The sequence below is a fragment of the Gopherus flavomarginatus genome, chromosome 7 (assembly GCF_025201925.1).
Source record: "Gopherus flavomarginatus isolate rGopFla2 chromosome 7, rGopFla2.mat.asm, whole genome shotgun sequence".
NCBI lineage: Eukaryota > Metazoa > Chordata > Testudines > Testudinidae > Gopherus > Gopherus flavomarginatus.
This window is the reverse complement of record NC_066623.1, coordinates 20,491,087-20,517,920: the sequence shown is the minus strand read 5'-3', so window position 1 is coordinate 20,517,920 and position 26,834 is coordinate 20,491,087. Positions and strand designations below refer to the sequence as shown.

General features: G+C 41.1%; 2 protein-coding genes across 3 annotated transcripts in view; both read left to right on the top strand.

The window, feature by feature from the left end:
* CREBRF (CREB3 regulatory factor) overlaps positions 1-17,575 on the top strand; it is a 29,071-nt gene extending 11,496 nt beyond the window's left edge. For both annotated transcript variants that reach the window (XM_050962653.1, XM_050962654.1), the window contains 7 exons: positions 1,022-1,147; positions 2,793-3,858; positions 9,447-9,641; positions 10,153-10,342; positions 10,832-10,905; positions 11,205-11,327; positions 11,559-17,575. In XM_050962653.1, the coding sequence (XP_050818610.1) occupies positions 1,022-1,147; positions 2,793-3,858; positions 9,447-9,641; positions 10,153-10,342; positions 10,832-10,905; positions 11,205-11,327; positions 11,559-11,674 (1,890 nt within the window). In that variant the 3' untranslated portion in view covers positions 11,675-17,575. The remainder of the gene's footprint in view (positions 1-1,021; positions 1,148-2,792; positions 3,859-9,446; positions 9,642-10,152; positions 10,343-10,831; positions 10,906-11,204; positions 11,328-11,558) is intronic.
* Positions 17,576-19,018: 1,443 nt separating this feature from the next.
* Positions 19,019-26,520, top strand: BNIP1 (BCL2 interacting protein 1). Its single transcript, XM_050962847.1, has 6 exons — positions 19,019-19,133; positions 20,406-20,498; positions 21,270-21,361; positions 22,576-22,677; positions 23,468-23,586; positions 26,215-26,520. The coding sequence occupies exons 1-6, from the start codon at positions 19,050-19,052 to the stop codon at positions 26,409-26,411; spliced, it is 687 nt and encodes a 228-aa protein (XP_050818804.1). The 5' UTR covers positions 19,019-19,049; the 3' UTR covers positions 26,412-26,520.
* The last annotated feature ends 314 nt before the right edge of the window (positions 26,521-26,834 follow it).

Sequence of the window (26,834 nt, the reverse complement as noted above, 5' to 3'; positions counted from 1 at the left end):
CTTGTGCACACAAATACGGAGATATAATTGGTCTCGTTCTCTGACAGTCTTGTATCCCAGTGTGACTTCTCTGGGAATACTGCACTAAATGCTTACCCTTGCTGCGAAAATCAGTATAGAAATTCCATAGAATTTCTGGGCCCTGGTGGTGATATGACTGGTCATGTAGTCTCTGTCACAAAACAGGATTCAGCAAAGTTGTCTTCCTGATGAGGGTAGGTGCCTGGAACAGCCTTTTATTACTGCAATGATTCACATACCAGCCCAGCTCTAGGTGAGAGTGAGAGTAATCCAATGCTGCTTCCTCCCTAGCTCCCAGGACTAATGAGTGATGTCTCTTTGGGGACAGGGTGGAAACAGTAAAGCAGGAGTAAAAAATAAGGACTAAGGGCAAAAAGCAGGAAGTAGTCTTGTTACTTATAATTTCTGTGGCCTGTAATCCTAACCTAACTGCAAAATGTTTCTACGCAAAGTTCCACCTATTCCCCCAGTACGTGTGCAATTGGTTTGTAATGGAACAAGTTGGTAAAATCATCAATCTCTCCCCAGGATTGAAATAACTGAGGTGTACTTAAAGCTTCCAGGACTAGAATAGTAAGAGTGCTGCAAGGCAAGATTAAGGCCCACTGATGAAGCAGTGGATGAAAAACTTAGATAGTGCCCATTCACAAGAGTATTGGCTAGAGCCAGGGGTACTAGTCTGGCACTTCTACAAGCACTAAAATTTCACTAAACTCACCAAACAACTGAGAATTTCAAGTCAACAACAAAAAGAATAAATGAGCAACTATCTAGCAGCTACATAGTGGATACAAATTTTAGTGTCTCATGTGGGTAAAAGCACTGGATATCGTTTACTGGCTGTTTGCTTATTTGTTTATCTAAAAGTCTTCCAAATGCAAGTATAGAACAAGTTCAAAGTTGAAGTATATGGGGTGTAGGAGTGCGCATATAATATAATATGTATATATTTATATAACTTTCGTAGCTTGCTTAACAAAATCAAACGATTTTGTTGTAGCCCAGTGTGAGCGGAATGGACCCTCCTTTTGGGGATGCCTTTCAATGCCACACATTTTCAGAACAGACGCTGACGAGCACAGATCTCTTGGCAAATAGTTCAGATCCAGACTTCATGTATGAACTAGTAAGTTACTTTGTTTTTTCCCTTTGGGTTACACCTTTCTTTCCTATGTAAATGAGGGGATGGTCTATAGGGAGCTGTTCAGTGAAGGTCTGCTGTCTGATTATTCACTTATTTCTGACTTAGCCCCCAACCACCAGGCCACCAACTGGGATGTTTCACTTACAGGAAGCTGTTAAAACTAACCATCAGCAGAGGCTTTATGTTCAGGAGCCTCAGATTGACAGATAGGTGTATCGCTGCTGGGATGTTGTTTGCAGACATAAGTCCCAAGCAATGTAGTCTTGTCTAGGAAAGACATTACATTCCCCCAAGTTGAGGATGACACATGAACAGAACAAAATGTAAACTAAGCTTATGTTGGAAATAACTAATTTTTCCTATACCAGACCTACATGGACTAGGGAAAAAGATTGCTCATATTCATTATTTGACTGATCTGGCTAGAACAAGATTCTTCAGGGTTGGGATATCTGGCATTGGTAATGGCTGGTATGTGGAGCCCTGCTTTTCTTGGTCACTTGTATAAATCTGACCCAGGTGAGTAGGGAACTAAAGTAATTTCCATCTGCTGGCTTTTTTATATATGAAATGAATTGTTGGTCTTAGTCCAGTTCCCAGTGGCCAGGTGTGCAAAACCCCATAGCACAATTGGCCAGTACCCTTGTTGGCAGTCTCAGCAGAGAAGCCCAGAATTGATGGTGCATGGAAACTATGCTCCTGCCTTTCTCGTAAAAAGATTCTTTAGCTCAGGGGTGGGCAAACTTTTTGGGCTGAGGGCCACATCTTGATGGGGAAATTGTATGCAGGGCTGGGGCAGGGGGTTGGGGTGCAGGAAGGAGTGTGAGGTGTGGGAGGGGGGTGCAGGAAGGGGCTCAGGGCAAGGGATTGGGGCAGAGATGGGCTGCAGAGTGTATGAGGGGGCTCAGAGAAGGTGGTTGGGGTGCAGGAGGGGTTCAGGGTGTGGCAGGGGGCTCAGAGCAGGGGGGTGGGGTGCAGGAGAGGTTCAGGGTGCGGCAGGGGGCTCAGAGCAGGGGGTTGGGGTGCACAGGGGTGCAGGGTGCAGCAGGGAGCTCAGGGCATGGAGATGGCGTGCAGGAGAGGTGTGTGGGGAGGCTCAGGGCACAGAGTTGGGGTGCAGGAGGGGTGCGAGGTGCAGGCAGGGCGCTTAGGGCAGGGAGTTGGGGGGTAGGGAGACGGAGGGCTCTGTGTGCACTGCCCTTACCATGCCTCCAGGTACCTTCCCAGAAGCTCCCATTTGCCACGGTTCCCCATTCCCAGCCAGTGGGAGCTGTAGGGGGGGCAGTGCTTGGTGGCAAGGGCAATGCACGCAGAGCCCTCTGCCCCCCCCCCCCCCGCCCAGGGGCCACTTCTGAGAGTGGCGCCAGGCCTGCGGTGCCACGGGGGGGCAGTACCACAGGCCGTAGTTTGCACACCCCTGCTTTAGCTCAATGCTGAGCTACTTGTGCTATGTCTGGTTTGGGGATAAAAAGGCCTCATGTGCCATCAGGCTGGTACACTTCACCATCACTCAGTGTTTGGGGAGGGTTCTTTGTTTGTTTTTGGGGATTTTTTTGTTTGTTTTTATAGACCAGGCAGCTGGATGGTCTATAAAGTGTGCCTTGTTAACTTGTTTTATTATGCACAGGACAGAGAAATGGACTATCAGCAGACCTCCAGAGACAACTTCTTTTCTATGGAGGACTGCAAAGATATTGAAAATCTAGAGTCTTTTACAGACGTCCTGGATAGTGAAGCTGCTTTCACCTCAAACTGGGAGCAGTGGGACACAAACTGTGAAGACTTAACTAAGTACACCAAACTAACCAGCTGTGACATCTGGGGAACAAAGGAAGTGGATTACCTGGGCCTTGATGATTTCTCAAGCCCATACCAAGATGAAGAGGTGATAAGTAAAACTCCAACTCTGGCCCAGCTTAACAGTGAGGACTCTCAACCTGTGTCAGATTCACTTTATTACTCAGATTCACTCTTCAGTGTAAAACAAAACCCTTTAACTTCTCTGTTACCTGGGAAAAAAATCACAAGTAGAGCTGCAGCCCCTGTGTGTTCCTCAAAGAACATTCAGGCTGAGGCACCTTTGTCAGACTATGTTCAAAAGGCAAGCAAGCCCACTTCAAGCACACAAATCATGAAGACCAATGTGTACAATAATGAGAAGGTGAACAGTCATGTGGAATGTAAAGACTATGTTAAAAAGGCAAAAGTAAAGATCAGTCCATTACCACAAAGCAGACCAGTGTTGAGCCAGGCACATGCAGATGCGGCAAAGGAGAATACCTGCTATTGTGGAGCTGTAGCAAAGAGACAAGAGAGGAAAGGGATAGATTCCCTTCAGAGTCATAATACGCCTATTTTGCCTTTTAAAGAGACTCAGGAGCTGCTCCTCAGCCCACCCCAGGAACCTCCAGGGCTAGTCGTGGGGGAGAGCAGCCTTTCTGCCAGCACATCTGTCTCAGATCCTTCACAGAAGAAAGAAGAGCACAATTATTCTCTCTTTGTCACAGACGGTTTGGGTGAGCAGCCAACCAAAGGAGACCCTGAAGAGGATGAGGAGGATGAGGAAGATATTGAAGATGAGGACCATGATGAGGGGTTTGGCAGTGAGCATGAACTGTCTGAAAATGATGATGAGGAAGAAGATTATGAGGAAGACAAAGATGATGACATCAGTGATACTTTCTCTGAACCAGGTTTGTTGAATTTTGTGGTATATTAAGAGGTGGGCAGCTCTTTCTGCCAAGCAAGTATTGGGGGGAAATATGCTTTGGATGATTTATAGATATAGATGGCAACACTTTACTCTTACATAGGATCTTCCATCCAAGGATTTCAGATGCAAACATGAAACCTCAGAGCACCCCATTAGGTAGGTATTCTACCTGTTTCACAGAGAAGGTCAGGGTCACACAGTCAGTAGTAAAATCAGGAAGAGAGTGTAGAATTCTTGACTCCCAGCTTACTAGACACTACTGCATGTGTCTATCCATCCCTTTCCTGGGCTGGGATGTATTGAGTCAATCTCTTGATAGTGGGATACACGGAGCCTTACAGCTCTGTGATAGGTTGTTTCTCTTAGTGTATCAAGAGAATTTTTATCTCCTGACAGTTGCCTGGGTAGCCCATGTGAAATCAGTTGATAGTCTGTCTAGATCAGGGGTCTCAAACTCAAATCACCACGAGGGCCACATGAGGACTAGTACATTGGCCCGAGGGCTGCATCTCTGAAACCTTTTCATGCAACGATACAAAAGTATAGTCAAAAATGAAAGAAATGAAAAGTAATATAGTATGCTATTAAAAGTCAATATATTAACTTTTTAAAAACTGTAATGTGAAGCGGGTTTTAATAAAATATAAGCACCTGAAACTATTCCTTATGTGGTCTGGGGGGGGGAGCTTGGCTGCTGGTGGAGTCGGCGCCTATGGCAGGCTGCAGGAAATAACTCCCCGGGCTGCATGTTTTGAGACCCCTGGTCTAGATCCTACTGGACAATTGTCCATAATACACAGATCAATCCTATAATTGTCCCTAATTGGCCTGCTGTTGTCAGTCTCCGAGACCAAGCATTCAGTGGGACTGTGGAGACAGAACTCTTCTCTGATTTGCAAGTAGAAAACAGAGAACTAACCCTCATCTGGAAGGTGACAATGCAGTAACTGTTACTGTAAAGGTTAACTGTAAGGAAAGAGGCCTGTAGTTAAGGGGCTTAGTTTTATTAGTGGGCTTACAACTTTCTAGCATAGAATAGACATTAACAGCTTTTACAGACACTTGACAATATATAACTTTGGGGAGGAAACTCAAAAGGCAGTTAAAAAATTCCACTTTAAATCAGCAATCTCAGTCAAGCACGTTTGTAAGGAAGAAGTCATGAGTAGACCTTGTATAAAACAGTGTATTGGGTATTCAGTATGCTCTATATTACTTCTGCATGTACATTACGGGTCTTTATTAACATCCTCTAAGCTTTCCCTCTTCGTTGCTTCTTTAGGGAATCCACGCAACTTATTCTCTTTCTGAAGCATTGAGTGGCTTCTGTTACATTTTTGTGTGGTCTGACTTGATTACCGTACTGTATAACTCCTGGACCACTGTGCCACATTATTAGGTTCCCATGTTTAATAATATGTAATCTTGAAAAGGATTTTTTTTTAATTGCTAGAATTTCAGTTAGTGGCATTGCTTTAATTGCTCTTTTGAAAGTTTTTTTTCTGACCAGCAATCCATTCCACCTTCTCTTAAATACTACTGCTCTTACATGCAGCATAACTAAGAAACAAAAAAACCTCTTGGCCTATAAAAGCTCACTGGAGCTTCAAGTAAATAATGAAGGTCATTTATTCCAAGCGTGGAACTAAAAGATTAAATCACTATCTAGTCTAATTACACTGTACCAGGATTTGTGTTGCTTCTTTATTTTTCTAATCCTGCATGGAGCTTTGGCTTCGCTAAAGTGTATCCCAGGCTAAACACACCTAGATGGGAAGGAAGGAGTGGTGAAACAAGCATAGAGCAGAAAGGTTTTTCATTCTGTTATATTGAAACTAAAGGTAGAGAGTTAATTTTGATACAGAGATGCATTTCACTGAAAGGACAAAGAACATACTGTTTTTATTGACTCCTATCATGTATATTTTCTACTTTGATTCACCTTTCCCTCCACCACTCCCCGCACTGTATTTCTGTGGGTTTATGAAGCACTGACTCATCTGAAACAATGATAAATTAATAATCTGCATGCTCCTTCATTATCCATAGTTTAAAGCAGTGCTTCTCAAAGCTGGTCCGCCTCTTGTTCAGGGAAAGCCCCTGGCAGTCCGGGCTGGTTTGTTTACCTGCTGCATCCGCAGGTTTGGCCAATTGTGGCTCCCACTGGCTGCAGTTCACTGCTCCAGGCCAATGGGGGCTGCGGGAAGCCACAGCCAGCACATCCCTTGTCCCGCACCGCTTCCCACAGCCCCCATTGGCCTGGAGTGGCGAACTGCAGCCAGTGGGAGCCGCAATTGGCGAAACCTGTGAACACGGCAGGTAAACAAACTGGCCCGGACCGCCAGGGGCTTTCCCTGAACAAGCAGCGGACCGGCTTTGAGAAGCACTGCTTTAAAGGACATCCTAAAAGTGGATGGCCATTCTCTATTGAGCAACAACTGTTTTGAGGTCTTATCCTCCTCACCCAGTCATTGCAGAGGCACATCTTATGTGCACTGCATCTGCAGCTGAAAAGAGGGATAATCTAGTATAAAATGAAATTTACACTTTGGGCAGGGGTTGGTGACTCAGTCTATTTAACTACATTCTCCTTTTGTCAGGCCAGCACTGAGCTGCCTTTCTGCCATGGAGGGCAGGAGTGTAGCTAATGTATGGTAAGAGCATTAGGAGCCCAAACTTCAGCAAAGGTCAACTGACATTGCATGGGATTCCAGGTGGGTTGTCTAGGTTCTCTCTCACACTAGCTAATAGAGGACCAGCTGTTTTTAAAACAGAATTTCTCTATGCCTTTTCCATTATACAGGTAATAGAACTAGGGCACTATTTCCTAAATTGATATATGTACCATTTCTGGGCATTCTAGGCTCTACTTTCCTATAATACTGAGAATTGATGCAGCACCACTTTCTCCTACCGACCTAGGAGTATTTAGGCTAGGATACACTTTGGAGTGGCCAAAGCTCCATGCTGGATTAGAATATTCAGTAGAATAAGAGGAGGCACTAGCTGGTTCATCTGAAGTCTAGCTGGTAAATTGCTTAGAAAGACTGGGAACTGCTGATTTAGCAAGATGTCAGGGTGGATTGATTTAACTTTCAATCATGATATAGATCAGCAAGCAAGAAACATTTAATCTTGATCTGCATTTTACTCAGTTATTTTTCTAAAGAAAGGTTGATTCTTATTAGTTGCAGATCAACATTTTTAATGGTAACTTACTAGTTAAATTTAGTGTAATGGCTACATTTAATAGATCCTTTGAATAGCCAGGAGCATAACTATACATATGTTAAGTTATACAATTGCTTAAATAAATACATTTGTTCAGTATCTTAATTATTACATTTTGTTATGTTAGAAAATGATGAATGACACATATATTATTTACTAGATTAATATGTTGTTCATGATTTGTGTCCAGATGCATTTGGATGGAAATAGGAATTCAATTAAAATGCCCCAAAACTGCACAATATTTTTATTAGTTTAAAAAAAACCTACCTAAAATGTTCTGGGTACATAAGAAAGATTTATGAAAACATGTTTTGATATTTCAAACTGATTTATTAAATAAAGTCTTATCTGTAGTTAGTGAATTGAAATGATTTTCTTATCACTGTGTTCTTCAAGATTTTAGAACTAGTAGATCTCATGCAGCTCCCACTCAGTTTCTTGACTTTTAATGAATTAGTCATTGAACTGACGTAGTTGAACAAACTGAAATTAAAAAATATTCTCTCTGAACCTGCAGAAGCTACTACTGGTGTCAAATGCTGGGTTAGCATTTCAAATTTAATTTTAAATAAGTTTATTTTTAAAGTATGAGTAAAATACTTGTTTTTAAATTATCCATTTTTATTCACCCTACAAAGTTTCTCAAGCTCCAAAATGTTCTTGCCAGAAAACCAGGTCCAGAAGGATTTCTACAGACTTGTATACTTCTTTTTCAAATCCCTGAACCCTAATAATACTGGGTAGTTATAGGGAAACAAAATGGGGTAGGTCACAGAGTGCATTTTAAATCCTAAACAAGAGTGCAAGGGTCTTTCCTTATCCTTACCGTGAATTATGTGTGATTTTTGGGATTAGGGTGATGGCTCATACACTGTTCAGGAAAAATTTACCAGACATACATGTCTGGGTTTTTTGTTTGTGGACTCTTTTTTGTTGTAGTTGTTTTTTACAATGCACAATTGATGGTTAAGAGATCATGTTCTCTGGCTTAGACACTAACTTTGTGTGACATTGGGTAAGTCTCTTAACTTATCTGTACTTCAGTTTCTGTCTTGGTAAAATACTTTTCTACCTCAATATGGTGTTGCAAGGCTAAATCACTTAATATGTGCAAAGCTTTTTGAGACTTGTGAGGCAGAGGTTTTCAAATAGTGGCACGTGCCAACCTACAGGGAAATGGAGGAACATTCAGGGGGGTAAGTGGTGACTCCAGCCCCATGTGTCAGGGCTCGGGGAAGGAGCTCCACCTCCACTCCCTGACTCATCTCAGAGGGCCACCCTATGGGTCAGTGTCAACATCTGCTGCAGCTGAGCAGAATTCCGCTCATGGCAGACTCCGTGCCCAGCACTGGCTCCTCCCCCACAGACCATCTCACGTGCTTTTTCCCCACCCTGAGAACCTAGGATGGGAGGGGCAGGTATTGTGTCTATTTCTATCTGGGTTGGGGGACACAACTAGAAATTGTAACTCAAAGGGGAGCACAGCTCAAAAAGTTTGGAAACCACTGATTTGAGGAAAGATGCTTCTCTTGATTATTGCGGGTAGCTTATGGGATGCAGACTTCCTTACTCTTGCACATAGGATGTAGCAGAGAATGTATTTGGTAGGGTTGATCATATTCTTAATGTTCAGTACCCATTTCTTATACTAGTCCAGCAGTTCTCAAACTTCAGCAACCCGAGGACCACCATTTTGATTTAAAATTTGTCACGGATCCCCAGTCCACCCCTTCCCCCAAGGCCCCACCTCTGCCCCTCCTCTTCCCCATCTCTTTCCACCTCCTCCCCCTCCCTCCCAACGCCTCCTGCACACCGCTGAACAGCTCTTCCATGGCATGCAGGAGGCACTGGGAGAGAGGGGGAGGAGTTGATCAGTGGGGCTGGAAGCCCTGGACATGACTCGCAGACCCCAATTTGAGAAATCCTGTACTAGACTCTAAACTGAGGGCACTTGCGTTGATAACTGCCCCTCTGGAATGACTTGATCTAGGCAGGGTCAAAATCAAACTGGATCATTTTCTCTTCCCTTCCCTCCCCAGTGGTCCCAATACATCATCTTGTAAAGCAACTCTTGAAAAAAATGGGTCCAACTAACTAAAAACTAATAATCCATCTGTTTTACAGAATGCCCTGAATGTCTAATATTTACCCCACCATGTCATTATCTGGAGAATCTATGTTTGGTAACTTTTTTCTGTTCTCCTTGTGTCTTGGGACATTAACTAAAAGTCTTCTCACTTGTAGTTTCTTGAAGGCTTGTTTGGTACCTGTAGACACATTAGAATATTTCCAACCTTGAGTTTATAAGCTGACTAATGCAATTTATCCCTGTAGGATACGAAAATGATTCGGTGGAAGACCTAAAAGAAAGTGCTGCAGTATCTTGCCGAAAAAGAGGCAAACGAAGATACTTTTGGGAATATAGTGAGCAACTGACACCATCGCAACAAGAAAGAATGCTGAGGCCGTCGGAGTGGAGTCGAGATACGCTACCAAGTAACATGTATCAGAAGAATGGGCTCCATCATGGTAAGAGTAGTTCTCTAGTAACCAGTTAGCGTCTTTGATGCTGTCATCTTCACATACCGATGCTGTCTCTGACTTCATGTAAGGGAGCTCTTGTTATGCTATATGAGAAGGAATCACTGAAACAGTATAACTTTTATTTAACTGTTTGGAATCTGTAGTGCATCCAGGGAAGAGATAGTGCCAGTCCTTGCTGACGTGTAGCATCCACAGTTCAAAGATTATCCTGCATCCCACCCATCACTGCTCCTGTATCTCAGTCCTAACCAGCAGTGTTTGCTGTCCTGGTTCTGGATGGATTGTCAGTAGTGCCAAATTGTGTGGTGGTCCTGTTTATATTGCAGAAGGTCACAGGGACCTGACAGGTTGCACCCAGGTCTCCAGTGATGAAAACATAACCTACTCCCCAGATGCACACAACCTTCTCCCCAGATACAGTTTTTAAGAATGTTTTTCAGTTGTATGTCTCTGTATTCTAACACCCCTCAGCCCTGTCATCTGTGTATTCAAATAGGAAAATACGCAGTAAAGAAGTCACGGAGGACTGATGTGGAAGACCTGACTCCTAACCCCAAAAAACTTCTCCAGATTGGCAATGAACTAAGGAAACTGAATAAGGTGATTAGTGACCTGACACCAGTCAGTGAACTTCCCTTAACTGCCAGACCGAGGTCAAGAAAAGAAAAGAACAAACTAGCTTCCAGGTAAACTTTAAATGGCTTTTACCTGTGTGAATTAATCCTATTTGGGATTATTCTAGACATATGCTTTACAAGTGAGACCTCTTTGAATTTCTTAGAGAGGCTGCTTCATCCTTGACAAGCATTGTAAGGTTAGTATTGCTTTAACAAAAAAAATAAAAACAATCCCCCAAAACAACCATGGCATCTGATTCACATTGAAAAATGCAAACTAAATTGTACTTTCTTTCCAGTGGAAGCAGGCCTAGCTGATAGATTTTGACACAGACTCAGAAAGCCATCCTGTTAACTTAACTAACAGGAATCTGAGAGGCTACAGGAACTGCTGCCATATTGCATTTATTTGTGTTTGAGTAATACCAAATACAAGCAGTGGTTGTAGAGACGACGTGGGAGCAGATAATAAGCCACAGTCTCTGGCAGCACGGATGGAAGTTATTGGTAATGAATGTTCTATAGCGATTAGAGGCATATTGACTCTCTCCATTACAGGGCTTGCAGACTAAAGAAGAAAGCCCAGTATGAAGCCAACAAAGTGAAGCTATGGGGTCTCAACACAGAATATGGTAATTAACTTTTTTCACTTTCGCAATTTTCCCTTTGTCTTAATACAAACGGTTGTATGTTCTGTATTTTCATGTCACCAGAGTCATACTTTGGACATTTTTTCATGCAGAAAAGGGTGTTGGTATTTAACTTGTAGGTAGTGCTTAAAGATATTTTGGTTTGCTTTTGATTAGTTATTTGTGTTGTGGTAGTGCTATTATAGGGCCCATTGCTATAAAGTGTAGTACATACACATAGGGAAACACAGTTCCTGCCCCAGAGAGATTACTATGTGATCCAATGTTGTCTTTTTCTGTAGATAATTTGTTGTTTGTGATCAACTCTATCAAACAAGAAATTGTTAATCGAGTGCAGAGTCCTAAAGATGACAGAGGAACCAACATGGAACAGAAGCTTGATGTACTTATTAAAGATACTCTTGGTAAGGAATAAACTTAATCAACTACATACTCCAAAACTGTTATGTAGCAAGTGTTGAGTCCCTTCAGCCTAGTATTTCTATGGGAGCAGTTGCCCAATTATCACAGAGCTTTAGGCATTCTGCTTGGTTACTGACCAACAACAGGAATTCTGAGAGGTTTTGTATTAATTAAAATATACACGTGTGGGAATAAAAGAGATCTTAAAGTACATCCCTAATTTTCCTTTCCAGGACTACCTGTAGCTGGTCAAACATCAGAATTTGTGAACCAAGTTTTAGAGAAAACTGCGGAAGGAGACCCCACTGGTGGCCTTGTAGGGCTGCGAATACCAACATCAAAAGTTTAACAGATATCATTTCACCTAATCTCATTGGTCAGAGCTCTACCTGTGTTAAGTACTCCACTGTAAATTTCATTCTGGTCTGCATGTCAGTTTAGCATTATGTAAACACTTAAAATTAGGTTCCATAGTTTTTTAATAACAATGTAACAGGATAAGTAAACGCACGATATAAAATGCTTAATTAGCATTTTTGGAGCATAAACCATATAGTATTAAAGCTGCTTCAGGCACAAATACAGAGATTAGGTGTTTTTAAACCTAGAACCAGATCATATAATTTGCTTTAGAAGCAAAAACACATTTTGTGCTAGTGAAAATTTTAGCAAAATGCTGAACATTGTGGCAGGTTTATGCTCTGAGTAAAATTAAAAATTAAGAGGAAGCATTCTTTGTAAACTGTCAAAGTTTAGTGGGTTTTTTTAGAATTACTGCTTTTTTTCTTCTGAAAAATAAAACCAATAAGCTTTCTTTGCACCCATTAACTTGTACATAGTGCACACGGCTTTAGAGCTAGTGTGCCATATAAGACTTTTTAATTTTCTGAGCTTAATATTGTATTTAAATGTCTGTGAAAGTAAGAGGAGAAAAAACGTATATTCTTTGTGCCTTGTATTTTGGGGGAGAGCTATAAATATAAGCTAGTAAAGTTTTTGTACGATGAAAACCCTGAGGAAAAAACAAGATGTATAGATGGTAAGATTATGGGGTTTCATGTATTTGTTCCAGCTCTTACAAATTTTTGAATGTATATAAGAATATGTTGAAAATGTAGATATATGCCACAGAGTCTATGTATTGTATAAAAGATGGCTCTAGAAAATTCAATTTCGGTACTTGGCCGGAAGAAAACAAATACTTGCACATTAATGCGATTGTTTATTTTTGTACCAAAGACAAATGCAACTGATATGGCAAACTGCCAGTCTAAGTAAAGTTTTGCACAGCTTACATGATACTGTACTGAATGTAAAAAAACAAAAAAAAGAAAAAAAAATTAAAGGTCAGGGTTAGGGATCTTACTGAACTGTGAATTTTTTTTTGTTTGGGTCCAATTATCTACAGAAGGAGCATTCATACATAATATTATTTTGCTGTTCTTCTAGTTCGCTTCCATAGTAGATAAGTTGATGACCATCTCGAAGTCTTTCAATCTTTTTTTTTCTCTGCATTTGCTGTAGGAAATTTTTAATATATGTGGATTTTAGAAGGCTATTGGAAAAATAGTTTTCAACTTTGAGAATTTAAAAAAAATTATTTAGCTTGTTGTAGGATACTTCCACCAAACAACCAAAATAAAATTATTTTTATTGTAATATGTATATATGTAAAGAAGAAAAAGAGCTACAAATAATCTAATTCCTTAGTTGCCACTTTTCCAGTTGATGTATTATTATGCATGTGATGTTTCAAAGGATCAGCACAGGCTTAAAACAAAAACAAAATTTATAGTTTTCTTTTATATTTTTGTACAGAAATTTCAAAACTAGCTTCTTCAAACTTATATGTGACTTATTCTTAATTCAGTAGTTTCTATGATTAGGAAATACTAACACACGTTAGTTCTTATTTGCTCTTCTGCTCATAAGAGTTTGCTTTGTTAGTGTTTAGAGTATAAATGAAAAGCTTTATCTCTTGACGAGAAAGTCCTTTATGTCAAGGCAAGATCATTCTCTGGTTTCATGGACCCCTTTTTTTCTCCCCTTTCCTTTTTATTTAAAGATAATGACAAAACACTGTCTACTGAGAATAGAAATACCAAATACTTTAAAATGTAGCTACTGAAAAAATGGAAAGGAAATAAAAAAGTCCATGAAGGTTTTCTTTCCACTCCCTTTGGGGAAATCTCTCTCCTTCATGTAGCTTATCTAAGTTTGTACTGTGACTCCTTTTATGTATAGGTAGGATTATTTTTATACCTAAACTTTTAGTGTAAGAAGGTCTGAATCAAAAGTAGTAAACTAAAGAGTGGAAGATGAAAATGGAAATCCTGCTACATGCTTGTAGTGTGTCCACAACTTATGCTACAGCTTGATATTTTGAAAATTTTAAAAGGGTGGAGGAAGCCAAAATACCACTGAACTGTGTCACAAGTTTTTCTTTCAAGACTTGTGAAAAAGTACCCAATACTATCTAGTCAAAACTTAGAAAATTCTCTTAAAGGATTAGCAAAACTGTCTTGTATGTTTGAGGGGGGGGGATGGTGTGTGTGTGTGTGTGTGTGTTTGTTTTTTTTTAATGTGGTGGGAGGAGAAGCACAGGTTTGTAGCTTCAGAACAGAACATATTGGGTCAGATGCATCCCTGCTGTAATTCTGCCAATACCAAGAGTTATACCAGAGATGCATTTGGCCATTGAAATCTTGACAAAGAATGTCAATGTCATGTAAATTTAAAGTCATGGCTATACTTAAATTTGAATTAATGTTAGTCCTCTCTGGTGTTTAAACATTTGTGATGCTAGAAAGGTGCAAACGCTGTATCAGAACTGTATAGACAAGGCAGTATTTTAAAATACAATGACAGCAGTTTTGCAATCAGGTAGGATTTACATGACAAATTAAACTGACGATAAGGTAGAAAAATGCCCTTTTCTAGCTGCTCAGGAATACTGAGCTAACATTGCTTTATAGTTTTTATTTTGTCTGAAAACCAGAATATGATTTTGGTCTAGCATTTCAAAAAAGACTTTGAATCTCTTTAGCGGATTCCGTACCCTTGCATTTCAGTGTTTTCTATGTATTATTTTAAGTTAAATAGTTAAAAGCTTTTAAATAGTTGAGCTTTTTAATGTTGACACTTTATTTTGTACCTATTTATATAAGTATGTATATCTTAGAAAAGCACTTTGTTTAAAAAGAAGAAGAAGAAAAATGCATTTTTATATGATTCCTGCCATTTGCTGCTAACTCTGGGCTGGTCAGAATGCTGCAGCGATACTTGATCTAAATAAAACCTGGCAGTAAAATGTAGAGTAAAGTTAAGACCTTTGCTGGTTTAACTTTATCATAAAGATGACATAGGCAAGCTGTGCAGCTTTACATTTTAACCAGGGGACTCTGTGGCATTTAAACCGTCTAGAAATGGTTGTACTTTAATGCCAGTAACAATCTGCTTCCTCTAGTGTCATTAAAATATATATGTTTAGTGTATTCTTATCACAAACAAATCTTATAAGGGTAAAAATACAAATGTACATGTTCTGTTTTTTGGAAATTGTGGCATGCATTTTTGGATGATCTTTAGAGAATAGTTCTCTAAAGGCTTTCAGCATTCATACATGGTATGTGGATCTTAATGAAGTCCTTGAATATTTTTGAGTGTAGGCATTGTGAATATTCACTTTAATTCTGTCATCCAAAACCAGTTATACATTTTGATTTAATAAAAACTAAAAGTTCTTCCTTTTTTTCTGATACACTGGATTCTCTAGAATTTGTTTCCATATTAAAGCATGCTGTCAAACTGCTCTTGTTAAGATCTTGTCAGCCTGAATTTGGGTGCCACACTTTTTGAATCAGTATGATGGACTGCGTGTTCTACTGTACCATGTATGATTCTTGTCTGTTCCTATTTCCTTCATGCCAGATTATGATGTGGCTTTATATTGTGCCTTACTTGTACATTTAGAACTAAATGTTTGTATTTTTCATTCCCCTGAATCTATTAAATCCTTTGACCCTTTTGAAAGCAAAATCAGAACTATGATAAAAGCATCATGAAGGAACTTCAGATGAATCTGATTTCAAATTCTCTTAATAGTTACTTTGTATTTGTATGGAAGAGCAATTTTGAATGGCCTTGGGAGATGGGGGTGCTAGGGCTAAACAAATAAAATAAAAAATATTTTCCACTACATCCCTTCAGCTAATGCTTTCTCTGACTTTCATGAGTGTATCAAACACGTTTTCTGATTTATTTTTTGGGGGGTGCTTATTAAGTCTCCAGATAGATGTGGATGTGCTTGATTCTCCTCCCATAGAAGTATAAATCAAGAATAACAACACTGACATCCGTGATATACATTGATGTAAAAGTGATGTGAGGATCGGGTGCAGGTGTGCTCAGTTCATCAGCTTGAAGTTTAGTAAGCTCTTTTTCCAGTTTAAAGAAAAATAGCAGTAAAAAGCAAAATTCTTCCTTTATAAAATCCATGGCAGGTCTTTTAAGTAATCTAAAGGACCAGACATATTTCTGAAATTCAATACTGCCAGTTTGGGTTTCATTTTTAAAATCTATACCATTATCTGATGTTTGCCTTTATTTAATAAAACTATTAATTTATTCACAAAAATGTCAAGAATGGATGTGCTTTTATCTTCCATAAATCTTTTTAAAACATATTTTTAAAAAACTAAGATTTTTCCACCTACTTTGAAAGGGTTGTATACAGTTGCCTTCAGCAGAAATAGCAAATATAATTTTGTTCCTCAAACTTGCTTAGCAGTCTTCCTGAAATTGTGTTGAGGCATAGCCCAGTTACATAGCATGAATGTTTGTATCTTTATTTGGCCTTGGGACCTGAATTTCAAGAATGTGTCTAATCATGATTTTTTTTTTTTTATTTTAAAATTAAAGGTTTCAGTTGAGTACCACTAGTTCAGTATGCTACCAGATGAAACCTTCACTTATTCACAGAGCTGCAGTTCATTTTGTTTACCCTAGGGATCATGCAAAATACATTTCAAATAGTTACTGCTGAAGTGGCTGATTCTTGTTGTAACCATATAAAGGGTATTATCATGTTGAGAAAACACCACTTTTTTTAATATCCCAGTTTACATTGGAGATATTTCAATGTCCACATGGCGTAAGTGGTACTCTAGAGTATTTTTTTTTCCCTGCATCCAAAAACTGAATGATACCTTGCTGCTGCTGATTGATTTACATTATACAATAGGCCATGATTTTTAATGGATATAGCATGGTAAAGTGTGTGTGCTGAATTTATACCTCTCAGCATCTTAGACATTCATGAACTTACACAAAGACAAATGCTGATTATGCATTTATTAACTGTCGTTCTGTTGAGCAATGGAGCCAAAAATAAAGCCAGATCCATTTAAGACAAATCTCAATTTTATTGTTTAATCTGGACAAAAATCCTAAACTCTTTATTTTAAGCAAGCAATATATACTGTAGTACTGTATTAGCATTTAAAGATTGAATGGGTTAAGAACATCTGGATAAGCCAAACTTGGGTGCATAGAATGGTTAGAGTAGGATTCTCTTGGCTTGGACTTCATAATTACAAATGCATCTTCTACCACAATACTTCCTCTTTTTTTCCTGTCTCTTCATGGAGAAGAGACAGGAAAAACCAAACAAATGTAGTGGTAGAAATGTAGCTGCTTTTTTTTAATCTTTCTTAGAACACTATGTTCTACTAACTGCATTTCTGTTGATTGAACCACCCTTTTCCCCTCTCCTTTTTAGAAAACTTCCATCTGTCTAAAAGATGTCTTGTAGTTCAGTAATTGTGGCTAAGAATGAACTCTAAGGCTGATGGCACATGGTGGATTTAGTGAACTGACTGAAAGGCAAAAATTACAATATTTTTTTAACAAAACGTGGCAACCTGCTCTGCTTATGCTTGGGGTCATGTTTGTAATGCTGTCCTCAATATTCTGTAGTCAATTTCCAACTGGAGCTCAGAAAAACTTACTGAAAGTCTTGTGTCTCTGTCAGAAAATATTTTTTCCTTGTTAAAAGCATGATCTGTTAAGAGTTGCAATGTTTAATGTTGGTTAATAGTTGTACAGTTTTCTTTTTAAAGAGGCACAATTAAAATACTGATTTTTGTTTACTCTGTCACCCTGGAGCCCTAGCACTTCTCTTCAGATACAAACTCATCAATGTATGCAACATCCTTTGTAATTTAAAATAAAAAATTGTGGAGAAAAAACAGTTCTCAAATTCTTGTGCTTCCCATTTGGTATGTTCTCTCTCCCGCAGTGCATCAGCTGAGGCATTGTTTCTATAGTTCTCCAGTAAAATTACGTGGGTTTCCCCTGTAGAATGTTGTAGTGACATTGCAGGAAGCTTGCAACCCTTTTCCCCGCCCCCATAGAACAGGGACAGCACAGTCATCAACAGGGTAAGCTCCTCCCATTGCCCCACTATCATGCTTCAATATTCCTCTTGGAGGGACCATTACTAGATATGAGGATAATTTAATCTCTAGGCCCATTCAGTCCTTGGCATAGTAATAGCAACTAGCTGAAAGGGTGCTAGAGTGATGTGGACAGTTCTCCAGCAGAACCTAGACTGGAACCACCAAGTTATTTTACAAAAACCACAAAACGGCTATGATATGGTCCCTGTGGACTTTGGTCTCTGCTGCCCTTTCAAGGTATGTTTAGCAAACTGCATACTATAGGCTGGGAGGAATCCCTTTATGCATGCTAGGATGAGGTGGTGAAAAAGCAGGATCCTCACACTCTTGTCTTTTTGTATTCTCAGGTGGAGAGTGTGTAACAGCCATTCCATACCTCTAATCATTTTTGTTGTTCTTGTCTGCTCTTTTTGTTGCTCTTTTCCAATTCCAATATATCTTTTTTGAGATGGGATGACCACATCTGCATGCAGTATTCAAGATGTGGGCATACCGTGGATTTATATAGACGCAATATGATATCTTCTGTCTTATTGGGTATCCCTTTCTTAATGATTCACAACATTCTGTTAGCCCTTCTGAAGGACAAATGTAGAATCTCCCCTGCCACAATCCTGGAGGTTTATCAGGAGTCTTTCAATCAGTTGATGTTTTTCAGTTGCTGGAACCAGGAGGTTGCATGAGAATCCCATCTTTAAATTAAAAAACAAATATGGTTCAAACGCTCCTGGTTGTGGGAGAAAAAAAGCTTGAAACTTAGTCACAGAAATTTTTTTTTTTTTTTAAGCCAAGTGCCTGGCTCATGATGGGCCTGGAAGTAGCAATATCAAGATTTTGAAACTTCGGTATCTGGACAGAAAGTGGCCTAGGCTGACCAGCTAGCATGTGTCAAAAGTCAGGACAGGAGGTGGGAGTTAATAGGTGCCTATGTGAGGAAAAAAGACCCAAAAATCAGAACTGTCCCTATAAAATCAGGACATCTGGTCACCCTAAAGTGGCATCACCCCCTGAATTTATTTGGGGCTGGTTTGCAACCATTACTATTCTCCGCTGTACTTAAGCAGCTGGGCCCAGACCCTGCTCCTGCCGCCCACAGCCCTGGGGCAGCGGTCGCAGGCAAGTACATTCCTAGGACCAGGAAAGGAGGCGCTGTATTCGCATCCCGCGCCTCCAGGGCGCTGCCACTAGATGGCGGGGCTGCCGCCCGAGGCGGGAGAGGGGATTCCGTCTTGATTTTGATCCCTCTAGCTCCCTGTAGTTCTCAAGATGGCGGCGGCCGGGGACGTGCCTGTGCGGGCCTGTAACCAGGAGATTGTCAAATTCGACTTGGAGATTAAAGCGACGGTGCAGGTACCGTCTCCGCATCCCCTGAGCCCATTTCCTGCGCCCCCTCAGACACCGCCCCCACGGCACCTTCCTGGAGAAGGGGTCACGGCCCCATGGCTCCCGCCCAGTTAGAGCCCGGGTCCGGCTCCCTACTCTCCTGCCACCCCCCTCCCCGTGTGGGGGGGGTCACCTCGGGGCAGCTGGGCCCAGTGCCCGGCTCTCCCGCCATACCTGGGGGGGGTGTCACCACCGTGGAGCTCACCGCTGGGGAGCTCGCTCAGCGCCCGGCCCTCCCGCCATACCTGGGAGGGGGGGGTCACCGCTGGGGAGCTCGCTCAGCGCCCGGCTCTCCCGCCATACCTGGGGGGGGGGTCACCTCTGGGGAGCTCGCTCAGCGCCCGGCTCTCCCGCCATACCTGGAGTGTCACCGCTGGGGAGCTCGCTCAGCGCCCTGAACCTCCCTCCATACCTGGGGGGGAGGTCGCCGCTGGGGAGCTCGCTTAGCGCCCTGCAGTGCTGCCATATGGGGGGGGGGTCACCTCTGAGGAGTTCGCCCAGAGCCCCGTCCTCCTTCCACCTCCTTCCTAGTAGGTGGGGGGTGACCCCTGGGCAGCAGCTCTCAGCCCACTGGTCTCCTACTACATTTGGGATTGGGGGGGGGTCGCCTCTGTGGAGTTGGCCAGTACCCTGACCTCTTCCTAGTCCAGAAACCTCTCCCAAAAACTTGATCCTTCCCCACCCACCAGCTAGGGTCTTTGCAAATAGATATGTGAACCCATGTCTCTTGTGAACCTCTCTGCCCTGGTCATGTTCCTTTGGCAGGGGTTGGAGAACTGACATTTAGGAGCCTGCAGGTCTGTGGAAGGAGAGTAAAAACGTTAGTTTAATTCTCTGGTGCCTGGTCCTCAGATGTGCCCAGGCTAACTAATTTTCACAAATTGTGTCAGTTCTGCCCCACTAAAAGGTTAATTGAGCATTTCAAAACCATTGGTTGTGTGTTTGTGCAGTGCCTAGTGCAATGGGCCCTGTGTCCCTGGTGGAAAAAAAATCAACCAAAAACATAATACTGATAATGTTTATATTGATCCCACGGGGGAATCCCGTTCTTCATTGTTAATCACATTGCAAACATTCACATTCCCCACAAATTGAAAAGTCCTGCGTTTCTGTCTGTATGTCATTCAGCAGACACCCTTCTCAAAAACGAATTAAATAAATTAATAAGCAAATTCAATTACATTACATAACCAACTGCTCCTAATCTAGCATGGTGGTCATGTCTGTTATTTCTTTTAGGATATCAGTGATTGTCAAGGGCCCTTAAGTGTGCTTACAGAATTAAATGCCAGAGTAAAGGAAAAGTTTCAACATTTACGTCTCAGAATACAGGTGAGGCACAAAATAACCACAAAAATGAGGTGCTGGCAGGTAACAGCAACAGTGTTAATGGTGTTTGTACTAGAGTTTTACCGGATTTTCTAGAGAAACAGAAGTCTTATTTGCCTGTGCGTTAGGTAGAATGAAGGTTAAAATGTACCAGGGTGACACTGCAGAACTAGTGTCTTGGAGCCATTTATAAACCGTAATATTGAGAATTTCTAATTGTTTATATATTGAGCATGATACGTAAAAATAGTTAATTCTGAAGTCTCATCCTACAAATATGTGTCTTGCAAGTATACTTTCCCTGACAAATTCTGCAGAAATTAAATTTACTTCTAAAAGAAAAATTTAATTCCTAAACACTAGTTAGAGTGGTAACCTTCGAAATGGGCTGAGACTCATAGCTTTCTCTAAAATCAGCAGAGGGAAACTGGCATGATTCTTGTCATTTCCATTGTTGCCAGTAGTCTGCTGTAAAGCAGGAATGAAGTTGTCCTGCCAGTCTACTTCATTCATTCTTATTGCTCTGTGTTCTCTGGCTTATGTGATAGAGAGTTGATTCTTGTCTTGTTATTGGGGACCTTTCAGAGCCAGCTGGTTAGGATGCACATGACTAGTCATTCTAAGCTAATCTAGATCCAAACCAAAGGTATCAGCAGTATCCAGTTAGTTGCTAATTTACAGAATCGGTTATCCTCTCTGACTGAGAAAAAAGTAATGACTGTAGATGATGACAGCTTATGCTCAGATTTTAGTATGTCTGCTTTTATATCGAAGGAGCTTGAGCAGATGGCTAAGGAGCAAGATAAAGAATCAGAGAAACAAGCCTTACTCCAAGAAGTAGAGAACCATAAAAAACAAATGCTCAGGTAGGTAAAGATGATAGTATATACGGATTCTTCATTTAATCATACACTCTTAGGATCTCAAAGCACTTTACAAAAGTGGGTGAGCATCATTACCCTCATTTTACAGATGGGGTCACCTAGGTCAGCGGTTTTCAAACTGTGGGTTGCAACCCAGTACCAGGTCACGGAATGTAAGGCATTGGTTGCAGCAGCTCTGATCAGCACTGCCGACCGGGCCATTAAAAGTCCTGTTGGCAGTGCTGCTCGGCTAGTCCCTACCTGTTCTGACACCGTGCTGCGCTCTGGAAGCAGCCAGTAGTAGTTCCAGCTCCTAGGCAGGGGGCCACGTGGCTCTGCACGCTGCCCCGAGAATCGGCTCTGCACTACCACTGGAAGGGAACTGCTTGCGCACCTCCACTTAGGAGCTGGACCTGCTGCTGACCGCTTCCAGGGCGCAGCACAGTCCACAGTGCCAGGACAGGTGGGAAGCCTGTCTCTGCACCCTGGCTGTGCCGCTGACCGAGAACGGCCAGAGGTAAGCCGGCACCCCAGCCCTGAGCCTCTCCCAAACCCGGAGCCCCCTCCTGCACCCCAAGCCCCTCATTCCTGGCATCACCCCAGAGCCTGCACCCCCAGCCCAGAGCCCTGACCCCCTCCCAAACCCCTCATTCCCAGCTCCACTGGTTCACAGGTGTCAACAATTTTCTTCAATTGGGTTGCTAGAAAAAAAAGTTTGAAAACCACTGACCTAGGTGAAGTGACTTGCACAAGGTCACAGAATAAATCAATGATAGAGTCAAGAATAGAACTCAGATCTCCTGAGGCACAGTCTCTTGTTCAAATCTCCCAGTTGTGTTTTATGGATATACCTTTCTGTCAAATGGAATTGTGTTTGAATAGTTATTCCTGATGACACGCAGAACAGGGATGGAATATAATTAGATTTTCAACAACTTGCACAATATTCTTCTTTGCCTTGCTCTCTAAACATACAGAAGAGGAGAAATGGATGAGGGAATGGGATATTTCTACTCTTAGCATGATGTAGAAGTTGTTAACATAATATATCTTACATGTGGTTAATTGTTGCTGATAAGCAGGTGGGATGCAGTATTTGGGGTGCAGTATTTATTTGTGCCCAACTGCCTTCTGATTATCTGTCTGGCACCTGAAAATCTTTCTAGCTTTGCAAACTGTTGCCATCATTCCAAAACATTGTATACTTGTGATTTCAGCAATCAGACAGCTTGGAGAAAGGCAAATCTAGCTTGCAAAATTGCTATAGACAACTCTGAGAAGGATGAACTGCTGCCAGGAGGAGACTCATTAAGACAAAGGTACTAAATCTTTCCTTTGTAATTAGAGAATTTAAACAATAGATGCTGTATCCAGTTATTCTAAAAAGAAATAGTGATACATTGTGTGTGTATATGTGTACTGTAAACTACATGGTTTGATTTAGAAAGTGGGTCTTTTATTAACACCTATTAACTTCTGTGTAAATAAAGGTGTGGTTGATTTGTAATATTCAGTTAAACTATACATTCTCCCACCTTTGGCTTGTTAGGAAGGAGGAAAGTGTTAGACTGCTCCAAAGTTTGTGTGATTTACATCAAGTACGTCGTAGACATAAAGTACAAGTTACAAATCTACCTGCTATCATTATTTCATGCCAAAAATTGGATTGTTTTATATAATTTGTGAATTAAACACGTGTCTTATTTAATCAGTGAGGAACATCAAACTAGATATAAAAGGTAACAATGTGATGGCTTTCATCAGTGTTTCTATATTGTGTCATGAAATAATGTATTTGTGGACCAGCACCTGATGACACTTGGACCCTTTCTCTCAGCCATTGCCCAGTAACTGTCTCAGGGGCTGCTGCTCTAAAATTCAGTGACTTTGGGCTTTAGTGAGGATTTTGGGTGCAAACCAAAATCTACTACCTCATTTGAATGAGCACATTAAAATAATATGTTTGTGTGCTTTGTACATCTGAAGACGGCTGCGGTTGGCTCCAAATTCCAGCTCTAAACACCCTATTGCTATCAGAAGCAGCAAGCATCAAACTCCCTAAGACATGATTTTATTCCTTACCATTTTATTTTTCCTTTCTTCCTTCAGAAAAACCACAAAGGAAAGCCTGGCAGAGAATGCAAGTACAATTACAGAGAACCTGATGGCTATTAGCAGGATGATGTCTCAGCAGGTCAAGCAGAGTGAGGAGACCATGCAAACACTAGGTACAGATGCAATCCAAGTCTTTGGTTATGGATTATAAAAAATTGATTGAAATTAATAGGCAGCAGGTTTAAAACAAACTAAAGGAAGTATTTATTCGCACAACACACAGTCAGTCTGTGGAACTCATTGCCAGGGGATGTTGTGAAGGCCAAAACTATAACAGAGTTCAAAAAAGAATTAGATAAGTTTGTGGAGGATAAGTCTATCAATGGCTATTAACGAGGGTGGTCAGGGATGCAACCCCATGCTGTGGGTGTCCCAAGCCTCTGATTGCCAGAAGGTCGGAGTGGACAACAGGATGGATCTGTTGATGATTGCCTGTTCTGTTCATTCCCTCTGAAGCACCTGGCATTGGCCTCTGTTGGAAGACAGGATTCTGGGCTAGATGGACCTTTGGTGGGACACAATATGGCTGTTCTTTTGGATAGGATTATTGCAGTAGTCTTTTACCTCTGGAGACCTGGGTTCAAACCTGTTTTAAAGGAGAATGATGCTCTATTCCTAGAGGTGATTCTTCCAGGATAGAGTGAGAAAACTTGGCAGGGTGCAGTGGAAACTTGTGCTGCTGCCCATGATGAACTTATTTTGCAGATACATAGACGACTTCTGTTTCAGGACTTTCAGTCAGTACCTGTCACCGGGGCTAACATTTTCACACAGAACAGAGAATAACAACTGGCTGTGGCTTGGAGTTGTGTTTCAGACCATCCTCCTGACTGGTGGCAAGTTTTGTAAAATCGTCTGAGAAAAAGAAGAAAGAGGAAGAAGCTGATTGGAGACACTTGGTTCTGTGTAAAATCTTTTCTGTGATATGAGATCACTGGCATTCCACAGCAAATTTGATGGGACAGCAACAAGTTTGGTTAGTGTTTGTCAGGGACAGTAGGTTTGCTATTAGTTTACACTGTTTTCCTAGCATGCACGGTGTAGTATCAAAGAAATATGAAAATATGGTGTGTGGGTGTGTCTGTTTAAATAGAGGCACATACCCACACACAGAAGGAAGTTTAATGGATACAAGAAGATTGCTTATACCCAGCCCTCCAGCTGGGTTGACTAAGGCAGGAGGAGATCAAGTGATATGTACCCAAGGTCACATGCTGTGTCAGTAATGCGTCTAGGACTAGGAAACCAGGATTTGGCCAGCTCTTTCCTTTAGACCCTAAAACAATAAATTAAGTGGACTGTCAAAATTGATGATTCATGAACCATTTAGAAGTCGGATGTGTGCCAGCTGGGCCTCTTATATTTGCTGTGCTTGGAGAAAGAAAGAAAGAAAGAAGAAAGAGAGTGGGATTTAAAGGATAGGCTAGATAATGCAACTTTCTCCCCCTCACTATCTACTCCCATCTGGGGATGGCAGCTGTGCACAGTTCCCGCATGCGGAAAAAGTATGTTTCTTTTCCTTTTAAATAAGACAGTTTTGGCAGTCACTCTGTCACCCATTTTCTGGCTGAATAGTGCTTACAGTTTGTCATGGGAGGAGCTATCAAAGATTGTCTGCTGTGAGAAAACCAGCTGCAGATTTTGAGTCTGTAATTAGAATTTTAATTTCTAAAAAATAGCAGTCCTTTTTCCAGTATTTGATTGTGGAGCAAGGAAGCCATGCTTTGTCACTAACCATGGGAAACAACAACAATTTTCCCTTTGCCACTTGGATCAAGGACTTTTCTTTAAGGATGGGACATCAAAGTTTGTGATACGATGGATTATGATAATATTTCTTTCATAAGATATTACAAGCTCATATAAGTGAACAGCACATTTGAAGTTTGACCTTTTTTATTCATTTAGCTCTGTACACATTTAACTGCATTTTCTCAGTTACAGGATGTGGATTTTATAATGCAAGAAAATGGAGACTCAGGCTTCTGCTTTTCATCATTTAATAATCTAAAGAAAGAATTATTTTGCAAAAACACAAGCTGAAAAGCCCCTGTATGCCATGTCATTATTTTATGTTCTCAGACTAACTCTTTGTTCAATGGAGTCCAGCTCCCTAAGATTAAAATTTTTACAAAGAAATTGTACATTTTTTAAAAAGAAAGCCAAATGTTTGGAAGTGAACCATTAAGGAATCCCTTGAGGCCCTAACTGCTTCATGACTCATCACTCCTCCTGACTTTCATCGAACTATTGTCCTGGCTCAGAGGGACACTTCTAGTGGTGAGAGAGCAATTTGGTTTCCATGACCATACTGAGATGCTGGCCTGCCCTGAAGTTGCCAGTAATGGTGCCAGTTGTGATGGCAGTTTCTCTCTAGTAAGAATGGAGCTAAATCCACCAAACTTGTTTCACACAGACCTTAAAAGGCAATGACCTTTGTTCACAATTGACCTGAACTAGATTTGATGATCCAGTAATCTAAAAATGAATGGTCCTGTATCCTGTTACCAAATCTGCGAACCATCCAGCCCTCCTAGTTTATTTTGCTTTGTGTTCTTTTCCAAGGCATATTAGGGCTCCTTTGTGGTCAAAGATTCTGCAGGAACATGATCTGCATTGATGTCACCACTAGTCAGACTAACTCATGGGGGTATCGCTATCTGTAGTTTCCTTTATGCATGTTTCCTTTGTAAGATGTTTTGAAGCACACTCAGCTGAAACTTTACACTTTCTCATTTCAGCCAATTCTTCACGAACCATCCTGGATGCGAATGATGAATTTAAGTCCATGTCGGGAACAATACAGTTGGGGCGAAAGCTCATTACAAAGTACAACCGCAGAGAACTGACTGATAAGCTGCTCATTTTTCTTGCCCTGGCCTTATTTTTGGCCACTGTGCTCTACATCCTGAAAAAGAGACTCTTTCCATTTTTGTAAAATTCCAAAGCTCATGGATTACCAAATATTATGAAAGACCAGAAAGGGAGATGGGGTAATAATGATGAAGTTCAGTGTAACTAGGATCAAGCACTGTTCTAGCTGAAAGAGGGTTAGAGCAGACAGGTCTTTATCATATGGAGTATGATACTGGCTAAAATATCAAGCAAGCTTGCTCACACATGTAGGGGCAGGAGCAGAAAGAATGAGGTGGACAGAAGCAACACCCTTTTCTCTGCTGGGTTGGGGAAACAGAGAAGCACTTCGTGATCCAGACAGGTGCTAGTCTTAATTTTCAACCCTTTTCCCATCTCTGCATGAAATGACCTGTCTCTTAACGATCTGATCAGGAGGTGCCTTATCAGCTGTATGTAAGATGTTGAGAATTAAGCTGAGGAACATGAGAAGAGAAAAGAGGATGGA